Raw genomic sequence first — 12,442 nt, 5'->3', positions numbered from 1 at the left:
GCTTTCATTACAGGATAGAAACCAACACCAAAGACACAACATACAGAATATAACAACCACTTTGCAAAGGCTATTGGGATCAACATATTCACTAACCAGGTCTCTTAACAAGCAGACTCCGGTAAAATCAGAACCAGTCACTTGGATCTCACAAGATTAACCGAGAAACCACTTGGATCAAACTCGGCAAAGTGTTGAGCTACTCAAAGTCACAGTGAACTGCTTCAACCAAACGTACCAAACTCACAAACGTGTCGATTGCCAGAGTTGGGAGTTAGCAAGCCACAGCCACTGGGAATGAACACAGTAAAACACAAAGGATTACGGTACACGGAGGGCCACCAGACCGGGCGTGGGCACAGTACGAACACAAAGGATTACGGTACACGGAGGGCCACCAGACCGGGCGTGGGCACAGTACTAACACAAAGGATTACGGTACACGGAGGGCCACCAGACCGGGCGTGGGCACAGTACGAACACAAAGGATTACGGTACACGGAGGGCCACCAGACCGGGCGTGGGCACAGTACTAACACAAAGGATTCATGAGAAGAACCGGTTCAAAAGACTTACTCGTTTACGAATCAGACATCACTAAAATCGATACAGAGTACTTGGGAGCATCGTGTGTTCTGTTTTCTCATATGTTGAGCGCTGTTTGTTCCGTATTTTCATATGTGAAGAATACAATTAGCAAATATATTCAAATCATGTTTCTTCATAAGCTGTGTTTAAAAAGCTGTAGTATGCTAAATGACGACTTAGCCCTAGATATGACACACATGCATACCCATGGTTTTAAAGTGGCACATGTACATAGGTAAAGTTTTTAAGTAATGAGTTTAAGTCAATGATGTGGTTAGTACGCCATTTAAAGTATTTGTTTAAACCACTACTTCACCAGCACCCTCATATCTGGGATTATTATTATTATCATCATCAATCATCATCATCATCATTATTATTATCGTTGTTGTTATTGTTGTTATTACTATGATTATTATTATTATTATTATTATTATTATTATTAATATCCATCCATCCATCCATTTTCCAAACCGCTTATCCTATTGGGTCGCGGGGGGTCCGGAGCCTATCCCGGAAGCAATGGGCACGAGGCAGGGAACAACCCAGGATGGGGGGCCAGCCCATCGCAGGGCACACTCACACACCAGGCACACACACATGCACACCTATGGGCAATTTAGCGACTCCAATTAGCCTCAGCATGTTTTTGGACTGTGGGGGGAAACCGGAGTACCCGGAGGAAACCCCACGACGACATGGGGAGAACATGCAAACTCCACACACATGTGACCCAGGCGGAGACTCGAACCCAGGTCCCAGAGGTGTGAGGCAACAGTGCTAACCACTGCACCACCATGCCGCCCCTATTATTAATATTATTAATAATAATAATAATAATAACAACAATTTATTCTTATGTTATTCTCTTTATTAACATTCAAATTTCAATTATTCCATGGTCACATGGTTCACAAAAACTCTTGATCACACTGGACATTGTAGTTTCAATTTCTTGATGCACGTAGGATTTTTTTTTCTGTAATACAACCCGAGAACAGTAAAAGCTTATAATGCTTACAGTGCCACCTCTTCCCTGGCTCCTCAACCAGGTGTCACAGCAGATGTAGCCTCACAGATGATGCATCAACGTTTCTCTAAATTTGCATTACAAGTCCATTGCATTCAGCCGGTTCGTAGTACTTTTTTTTTTACTTCACGATGTGCGATGCTACTAATAATTAGTATAATATATATATAGAATGTGCCCTTTTTTCTTTCAGATAATCCACGCATATCAACGCAGATCACTGGTATCTCAGTGCATTTCGACCAATCAGATGCTGGTGATGCAACCAGCTCAGTTCAATTACGTTTCACTAATGATGAACAAACATAAGATCAGTATTTCGTTTGTATTATTCATTGCTTGATTCATTAACTGTAGCGGCAGCTAGTGAATTACAGATCATGAAGAAAGTAACTACTAAGTATTATGTAAAGTGTTACCAATTAAACTTAAATAACTCCTTTTCCATATATCCATCCATCCAACATCTAGCTTTCCTGGTGAAGGTCACAATGACAGCATGCCAAGCAGGTCAGACTAGACTGAAAGCACAGACTCCAGCTCCTTCTGGGTAATCCCGAGATCTTTCAATGTTTGCTGGAGGGTATAATCTCACCAGTGTGTCCAGGGACGGCCATTCTTACATAGATACATCTCTATTAGCATGCGTCACAGACAGTCACAGACATTAGTAACAGTCTCTTTACTGCCAAATAATGTATGGATGCATTCAATCATTGGTCTGGGCTTTTGTGGAATTAGCCTACAAAGTAGAACCTGTTTCACCACTGGTATACTGTATATAAACCACAGGATCTTACTTTGCTTTATTGGAGCTGTTATCATGCATGGTTATTGAATAAGGGCATAATTATAATGAGAAGTTTCTGTTCACTTTACTTGAGGGACGACAAACACTTAGCAGTAACTCAATTACTACTAAAGTACAAATTATGAAGAAATATAGCAGCTACTTGAGGTAAAAGATGTGTCACGATTCGTTCATGATGAACAAACATGAGATCAGTAATTTACTTGTGTTATTCATTACTTGTTCCTTCAGTAAACGCTCAAGTAGTTCACAAAGGATTACAAAATTAAATAAGGTAGCTCCTTGAGATGAAATATGCATCACAATTCTTTAATGTTGAACAAACGTGAAATCAGTATGCAAGTAAGACTCTGTTTGTGGTTAATTAATACATAAATAAGAGCATAATACTCTCAAGTAAATTCCTACTGGGTTTCCAGAAGATGGATATTGCTGGTCTGCAGTGACGGTGAATAATGGTAACCGCTCATCTCAGCCTTAAGCTTTTTCCAGACTGAAACGCTACAATCCATCAGAAAGCCTTTCCATACCTTTCAACCTTGTGTAGAAAATTCTTTCCAAAACCATGAACAGTGTTTGCCCCTAAAAGATTTTTAAATAGACCTTCTTATTCTGTTTGTAGTATCCCAGAAAAACATTAAAGACTGGTAGATATTTATAAGCATATGCAAGAATCCTTAAAATTAATGCCACTGCCAGGGGATTTAAAGTAAGGCCTTGCTGGTCATTATACCTGAGAGTGCACCGGTGAATAAAAAGCAGATTTTCTGTGGCTTTTAGAGAAGAAGCACTGAAGAGAGCTTAAGACTGCAGTGCTTTCACATCACATTACACCGTATCTCACTTGCCACTTGCCGATCAAAAACAAAATCCAGCTACATGAAGTTTCTACAAAGCACTACAAAGCCCTAAACACTGACAAACAACACAAGTTCTGTCTGCAGTTACTTTACTTCAGGTAAATTAAGCCACATAATATCAAGTTTTTTGAAGATAAAAAATCAATTAAAATACAGATATACTTTTTAATGAAGTCAGAATTCTGAGATTAAAGTCAGAATTCAAATAATATTTTCATGGTGGCCCTAATCTCCTTCCATATATATTACATCTAAAATATCCCATGTTTTTTCCACACAATTTTTTTTGTTTAAATTAAATTTAAAAAGTAAAATTAAGTTGAAAAGTGGCATAAAAGTACTTTAAAAAAAATTGCAACAGAAACAGAATTACAGAATTAGTATCTACTAATCTCCTGTCATTTACTAAGTTCTGCTAGCTAACTTGTGCAAAGCCAACACCACACTGAAGAACAAGACATATCGCGGGATGATAAATGCCAAGTAATTATCGCATAACATCCATCCATGGAAATACACACTATTCACAATTGCACACAATAACAGCTAATATCTTTTTCAGGTCACTCTAGCAGAGGGAGAACGGGTACTATGTCTCTCTCTCCGTCTCTATCTCACGGTGTCAACTTCACCTCAAGGACACCCACTCCTGAGCTGTCCCATCTGGTGAGGGACCGCTGCATCGCCTCTGCTTTTCTCCTCTTGGACAGAACAAAGACAGAAAGTTTCCCAAACAGCTGTCGGCACATGAGTCACGCTGTTGAGGGGGCGGATGGATGGAAACCCTGAGTCGCCTGCATGTACGAGATCAAGACTTGTCTCACAACAATGCTTCAATGTGCTGGGAATCTGCCAACAGAGAATTATTACTGTTCTCTGTCTGTCCGTTTGGTAAAACTATCTCTATCCATGTTTTGTTCACTGCGTGGGCACCCTGAAATTACTCACAACAAAGACCATTAGTATTCAAATATACTCTTACGATAAAATTTCTTGCGATAATCATAGCTAGCTATGTGAAAACAGTTCACTGTCGGCTCTGAAAAAGGCCAAATGAAATGTTAAAGTGTTTCGAAAAGTAGAATAAGTCCTTAAAATACATTCTTTGATCAGCTCATGGTGTTTTTGTCCCATGTATCATACATGCCAACTATAACTTAAATGGCCAAACTTATTTCTAAATCAAAGCACAAATGAATAAAGCATGAAATTAACACCCAAGCTAGCAACACATAAAACACAATGCTAACATACCAAACTAGTTAAACTAAAAGTTACTTTCATTTTCGATTCTTAACATTGTAGAATCCCTATTTTAATACAAATCGGCTAAACACCTGATATATAACACTGTAACTCAAACTAAGCAAAACATAAGATTCATTTGGATATTTTTGAGATTTTTTTTTTTTTTTTTGAGATTGAGCGGATGCTCTTCTTAAGCTTTTGAGGTCAGCAACAGAACTGCATTTAAAAGTACACAGTTCAAAATTGCACAATGTATAAGACAAAATAATTTTTTTTTAATTCTACTAAATTTTTCATACAATGTTACCTTGTTCAATAGTACCACCACGTGTAAACCATCAGTACAGCACAGGTTCAGTTATAAATCCGGGCTTATGCAACAGAATGAGCGACCAGCAGTATTTTTAAAAGTGAAACAGCGTGTGATATTTTAACCATCTGTTGATACATGGAAAAAATAAAAGCACATGGACTAGCTGTCACCTTGCTTCTACATCAACGAGTGATTCTGTCCAGTTTTTTCATTTCATTTTTGGAGCATAATAAAACCTATGAGGTGAATGGGTTATGGGTTGGCACGTTCACTGTATACACATGACAAAAGGATTACGGGTTATAGGTCAATTCGCAAGAAAGAAAATTAACGCTAATTAAGTGCAATTTAGTTTTAAAGCTCACACATTATTCAAAATGCATTATTTCTGTAAGGCACAAGAACAAAAAAATCCCATCCCATCACTTACCGGAGGGCCCGGTTCCCCTTTTGGTCCCCAGAGGCCATCATAGTCAAAGGAAAAGTCAGCTTCTTCATAGCCATAGTCATAATTCCCAGTATAGGCGTCATATTCCGCTTCATAACTGCGTTCCTCTGAATTCTCCACCTGGATCTGGTTCTCATCAGGGTTCCTGTAGAGCGTGCTGTTGGTTTTCGACAATACCTGAGTCAGCTTGTCAGCCAGTCGTTGATGCTGGCTGGTGTTGGCCAACATGAGTCCCTCCTTGATCCAGCTCTCCGGCGTCGTAGGAGAGACTGCGGTGGAGACCTCCTTGGCATCTTTGCTTTTATCAGACAAATGGACCTCTTCCACTAATGAAGCGGTTCTCCTTACAGTGTCATCCAGCGTAGCCTGAACACCCACATTTGTAGGGGGTGAGCGGTCTGCCACGGTGCTTAGCAGCATAGCTTTTTCTTTAGCACTCCTTACATCGGGAATTACAGAAGTTCTGGATTCTGTGGGCTTACTTTTTGTTGGATAGCTCTCAGAGGTGGAGGCTGTTCCATACTGGGAAACATTTCTGTGCTTCCAGGAACCTGTAGACACTGTTGATCTAACCTGGGCATCCAGAAGAGGGAGGTCTGATTTGGGAGGGTCATTTGATCCTTGCTCAAGGGATGGAGGGGGTGATCGATATGTATCGGCCAATCGGCACTGTTTTTTTATGTAGTCGCAATAGTGTGCAGCAGCCTGCGCTGTGGGGTACACATCCAGCTGGCATATGACACCTTCGAACTGGACAGCTTTGAGGTTCATCCTTCCGACGGTGAGCTGGCTATCGGGGCCTAGCTCTTGAGGTCTGGCGATCGTTTGTTCACTGTAACGCACGCCTCCACATTCCGCATAGAAGGACACAGAGCGCGGGCGCACGCCGATGGCAAACGAATGCCATGGCCCGTTAAGTACATCATATTTAAAGTAGACCGACGTCTTCTCTGTGATATACACCACCACCTTCTTGGGGAGGAGCTGAATGCCAAATTGTAGTCTGTTCTTGCTGTTTGTGATGCTGACAAGGAAAGCATTGTTCGCTCGCCAAGCACTTAAACACACAACAAAGGAGAAGTCATCCCCGATCCCAGTGGGGAAGAGCCCAGTGATGGGACCATCAATGTGAGCACCGCTTCTGAGCACCACACCAGCTCCTGAGAGGAGGAGGCCCTGAGGAGAAGGTGAAGAAGTGGATGATGGGTGAGGAGTCACCTCCTTGGAGTGTCTCTCTTTGCTGCCTGTAAGGCTCAGCGGATAAAGGAGATCTACACCTGCGGAAATGGAAAAAATTACATCAGACTTTCTCCATTTAACCCCTTCATGGCTCAGCTAGTCCAAGGCGTATTTCACCTGTTTCAGTCTGAAAGCGTGATACAAGCATACTACGGGTATGTCGTGATTTGGAGGAATTTAAAGTGGAATCCCATGTCAAGAATGACATTCTTGGCATGGTTAAATGCTAATAAAAGAACATAAAGCATAAAAATAATCCCTAGGAGATATGGGTTTTACCACTGGCATGATGAAGACCGTCAGGCTATAGAGTTACAGGTATATACAGTCTTATTAATATCTGACACCATTATTAAACAGCTTTATTATAGGAATCATATCGTCAGATGCTTTTTACGCAGGTGTTCAAAGGGCTGCTGTGTATGTGGATTTTCGCTGCAGCTCTCTAATTAGATTGCTAATTAGAAGACTGATTGGCTGAAGAGTCCTCACACCTGGGTCTGAACAGATGACCCAAAGGTTATCCCAAAAACCTGCACACACACCGGCCCTTTGCGGATAAGATTGCCCACCCCTAACTTAAATGTTGCAGTCCGTGCATTTTACCAGTCAGATCTGTCAAGTGAAACTCAACGACAAGAAAGCAAAGCAACACACTTTCGTGGAATCATGCATATTTAGTTTGCTTTTTTGTTTAGCCAATAATGTGCATTTTCACTTATTTCTGTGGAATCTAAAGATTTGGTCATGATTGATGGAGATATTAAGAAATCAACCAAGTTAATGTTGTATAGACCGTGTGCTCAAAAGGCTATATGCTTAAACACCCCTTATAAAGGGACAGTAAATGCTCTCTCTGAGAGGAGTACACAGATTAATCTACTTCAGACTGTCACTGGAGCAGCCATGCTGTTGTCGAGGAGAGAGCAGTGAGGAAGCAACCGGTCAACCTTGGAGAAAAATGCTCGACTGCAAGTTCCACACATTTATATACTGTAACCTAAGCCAGGGTAATACTTTTCACTGATTCCGTTTATACATTTATGCCCTGCTGTTTTAACTCCAGAGCTTAATTTAAAGTTACTTTAAAATTACACAGCAATTTGCTACTTTGTACAAATAAGATCCACTGTTCCAAGTTCCAAAAAAAACTATGTATTTGTAGCGATCATGTTACAACATTACATTGTTTTCCCTACTTGGATAAAAAGGATGCATTAAGCGTGAAGCACAGAGCAGTACGTGTGATTACATGTAGCAAATAAGCCAACCTAATTCCATCTGACTTATACCTCCTTGACATCTCATTCAAATATGAAACGTTAGCTCATACGTCACCACCACACAAACGTACGATGTTGACTGTTTTTCGATATATACTCAAAAATATTTTTTCTTTTACTATTAGAACGTACCCAGCATGGAAGAATAAGGCGCCTCCTGCTGGGTCACCCAAAGTTGATCCTTGGTCCCCAAGTTTTTTTCTGACAGGGAAGTTAACCCTTCTATAAATTTCCAAAATTTAAGGTGGATTACTGTAGTATGCTATAATTAAAGACACTGACTCATGGACATTCCACCTTAAACTGGTGGAATGTAAGGGAAGCTAGCTGGAAGTTTTTGGGATGGAGTTCAGGCACCCCACGTCTATAGGCATCTTTACGGATGCTGATATTATACCTGCTGTGATTAAATAGCATCTGTGTTGCGGGGGAGTAGAGTATCTGCAGTGGATCTACATGCAGAAATGTCCGTAACTATTTTTAGCCTGGGGTACTGTCAGCCTGGATTCCAGGTAGCCTGTTTCCAATGTGAGGTAAAGCTTTTTAACTTTCAACCCACATTCCTCGCCGGTCGTGACGGACGGACTCCGCCTGATCACAGTGAATCAATAAAAATCTCGATTCACGTACAAACGTGCAACAGTGCATGCACCTGCATGAAAAAATGTTAAATTATAAATTTAACATATTCTGAAATATACCTTTTGCTAATTAACAACACAGGTATAAATATTCATGATTTAGATACTTCAATCAGAGTGGCTTTTGCAAGTTTTATAGTGGCTGGTTTTAAATAGTGTTTTTCCCCAAAAATAGCAAGTAAATGGGAAGTACAATATGACAAACGTGAAGAGTGGTAACAGGAAGGTTATGTTTACTAGAATTGCAGGTGTCGAAATAATAAATCAATAATCCAAGGTCTTATGGAAGCCCATTCAATGTAACCAGCGTTTTAAAATAATGAATACAAAATATGGAAAACACAATTAATTACAGAAATCATCACAATACATTCCGTGTACAATAAAAGACTGGTGATTTGACCAGACAAAGGTGTGTTTAATCGCAGTTCCATAGCCAGGAGCTACTGCCTTTGAATGAGCAGACAGGCACTCTACATGCACTTTTCTTTGTGTGCTAAAAACAGTCCGAACGCCTCCATTGTAATTTATACCACCTGAGTATATAAAAGCAATGCCAAAAAATACGGTACGTCATATGTATCTGCGCTCTCAATCTGAATGATTAAACTTTAAGAAATGATTTAGCAAAGAGTCAGTATCTGTTAACGGCTCGGAAGGAAAAAAAAAAATCTGGTTTTACTTTGACGGCCTCTAAGTGCATTTTGGGATCCAGAGAACAAGAGTGGGCATGCAGAGGTGCTTAAAAAAGGCAAAGAAGATGAGCAGCTCCCGTTTGCAGCTGTCCCACTGGGAGGCCTCCTGGTCTTCGTCTCACCATAACTCTGCTCCTCTCCATTCAGCTATGACTTACCGTGTAATTACTGACACACCGTTGCACTGGAAAGATATGGCTGCGGAGACTAGACAATAAGCAGTATTAAAACTATAAACACTTATTGGTTATGTGTAATCACTGGGCAGTACATACCGTTTTCATTATGTTTCCAGTATTTTCCTCTCTTGCCTGGTATTTTAAAGTAATTTGATCATTTTTGTAACTTCCACAACCCTGCTCGGGGTAAGCAGTTGGAAGATGGATGGATGGATTTAGGTAGCATGACTGAATTCAATATATGCATGATTTAAGATCACCCCACCCTCACAAATCCTAAAGTTTACCTCTTTGTTTTGCCGCAAAAGCATTCACACACCTATACAACAGAGGCTCACATCTTTCAGTCGAGTGAAGGTGATAATCTTACAGCTAAAGGGCCATAACGTTAAGCCTGACCGGTTTTATACCAATGCTCGCTTTTCATTCAGGTGTTACACATGTAGACTATGTACTGGTCACCTTCCAAAATGCAGTAATTAAATGGGAAAAATAATACAAAGTTCAGCAAAGGACACAATGCACTGTATGATGTGTTCCTCAATTACAAAGTCAGGTGTCTGGCATTCAAAGGTCATTGCCCAGGCCCACCCAAGCTCTTCAACAATCAACGTGTTTCATAAGAAACAGCCTCCCTCCACTGGAAAAAATGCCTTGTATCAACCCATCACTAGTCTGCATCCACGCAAGGAAAGGTCACCCTCATCATTATGGATTTTTCGTGGAATGTTGATTTCTTGTCTTGCCACAAATGTCGGCTACTGAATGCAAAGTAGCAGCCTGGAAAGTACGCCCCCAATCCCCACTAACAATTTTTTGTTCTACAGACGTTTCATGAATGAGTCACAATTAAGATAAGGAAACGTTCAAAGTGCCCAGTTTTCCTGATGTTCCCAGAACATCCCACTACTATAACTACTACTATAAGTAAAACTAAAAGTACAATGGCATGGTACGGCAGTAGGTAAAACTGTGACTTTACCTTTCTAAAAGGTCATGGGTTCAAGGCTGGATGGCACGTTCACTGTATAGATATGGCACTTTTATGAAATATTTTATTATAAAACAATATCTTTCAGCATTAATTGCTTTAAAATAATCTTCAGGTAATAATGTTATTATGCTAATATTGACAGAACCTTCGTTAAAACGTATAGTATGGTAATAGCATTCCATTAACATTACTGTAAGGATGTTCTCTGCCAACTTTGAGAAGACCTTCACATAAGCTTAAGTTCTGGGAATGTTCCCTCTTAGCTGGGGTTCTGTGAACATGGGACGAGCGTTGGCAGGTAGGAGGAGGGCTCACGTGCTCACCTTGCACCGGAGAGTGTCCTTTGGCAAACAGGGCTGATGTGCATATTGTAAATAGCAAGAGGAGGACAGTTCTCCTGCAAAAGGAGGAGAAGCACAAAAGTTAGCGGCTGGGCAAATACCTCATTCAGTACGAGTCAATGTGAGTCGGAGAAGGACAGGCGATAAAGAATAATGGTCATAAATTAACCATTATTTTCACATACAGATACATAACATAACTTTCTTCATGAAAGTTCTCACATGTTCCCCCTGTGTTTCTGTGAATTTCCTGCTACATGTTGACCTGTTGTACAGGTAAACCGAAGGTGACTAAGAGAAAACATCCCTCCTCTGACCCTAAGCATGCATTGAAAATTGGATTAATTAACCAAATGCCTAATATGTCTAAATATTGCATTATGAAAAGACATGTTCAATGAATTCAAATATGAGAGGCGATTTCAGAAGGTCCTAAAATCTTGCATAAAAACTGGTTCCAAACGACTTAAACCAAATTTTCCAAATCACAATTAAGTGCAATTCTTGTTGGGTTTCTGCCTTATTCAGATATACAAACAACAGTTTAATTTGAGAAGAATGAGATTTAAGATTTCCAAATGCATTGTCCAAAAGAAACATCGCAGATTTATTAGTTTCCGCTTAAGCATGTGATCACTGCACAAAAGACAAGACATGCTGGGCTAGCTTTGAATGTGACACACGGGGAACACTGCAGGTCTGGAACCCTTCCCAACATTGGCTCTGATTTATTGTGCATGCTTATGTTTTGGTATTTATTTACGCCACACATCAGGCAGCCCCAACCACTGGGCAACCAGTAATTATGCCTCAGTAGCTTTGGAAAACCCACTAACAGACCATGCCTCCAAGGCAGACATTCTTCAATGAGCCACTGTACAAACGTTTGGCCTCGTACTTAAGATACAGCCTTTGTTTTTAATCATGAAGCCATATGGTTCCTGTTATTTTGGGTAAAAACTACATGTATGTTAAACTTCATGCAGCATACATTTTTAAACACTGGCAATCAGTGTCCCTTGCTGAGACAGTGGAGAGGAACTAGACGTAAACAGTGCAAATTGCTTTGGAACAAAAAAAACGTGTATCAAACATACCCAAAAATAAACAAAGGTCATCTGCAAACATAAATCTGAAATGCTAACAAATTGCATGATTACAGTGATAATTGTGTCAGTGATTGATCTTTTTCCAAGCAAAAACCAGAAACGATTGCCATAGTGCCACAAGCTCATGTGAAAAATGCTGATTTATAGCAGTAGTGGCGCCATGCATGTGCCGATAATGTCTATTTCCTCACCCCAAAACACAGACTCTGATGAAAGGCCTGTGAGCTAAACGTCAGCAAAATATCATGCTAACGCCATTAGCGGCGGAGGGTGTCAGCCTCCCCTCGTGGCCTCTGAGGGGAAACACACCTTTATCAACCGACCAGAAGAGGCAGTTCACATCTCTGTCCTAACCTTAGGCGTACCTTCTGCTTTGAAAGAATTGCAGACGGATTATATGCATTTAAACCAGAATACTTGCTGCCATCAACAGAAGTAATTTAAATCCAATCAGCATCTGTCCACTGCCACTTAAAATGACTCTTCCCCAAAAAAATGTAAGGCTTTCATCCATCTTCCAGATCACTTGTCCTGGACAGGTTTCTTAAAAGGTAAAAATATAAGTATTCACAATAGAACTCTTTAGCAAAAAGAATTAACCATCCATCCATCATCTAATCACTTATCCTAGTCAGGGTCATAAGCCTTAAACCCATCCCAACT

The 12,442-nt window shown here is 40.4% G+C and overlaps 1 protein-coding gene across 6 annotated transcripts in view; it reads right to left on the bottom strand.

Annotated features, from left to right (window-relative positions):
• Window positions 1–12,442, bottom strand: part of LOC125708409 (collagen alpha-1(XXIV) chain-like) — an 87,832-nt gene that overhangs the window by 70,733 nt on the left and 4,657 nt on the right. For all 6 annotated transcript variants that reach the window (XM_048975897.1, XM_048975898.1, XM_048975899.1 and 3 more), the window contains exons 2-3: window positions 10,653–10,726; window positions 5,281–6,575 (exon numbers count right to left, since the gene is read on the bottom strand). In XM_048975897.1, coding sequence (XP_048831854.1) covers window positions 5,281–6,575; window positions 10,653–10,726 — 1,369 coding nt within the window. The remainder of the gene's footprint in view (window positions 1–5,280; window positions 6,576–10,652; window positions 10,727–12,442) is intronic.

This window comes from Brienomyrus brachyistius, chromosome 15 (genome assembly GCF_023856365.1).
Source record: "Brienomyrus brachyistius isolate T26 chromosome 15, BBRACH_0.4, whole genome shotgun sequence".
Taxonomy (NCBI): domain Eukaryota; kingdom Metazoa; phylum Chordata; class Actinopteri; order Osteoglossiformes; family Mormyridae; genus Brienomyrus; species Brienomyrus brachyistius.
Note: the sequence above shows the minus strand (reverse complement) of the source record. Positions and strands in the feature narration are given on the sequence as shown.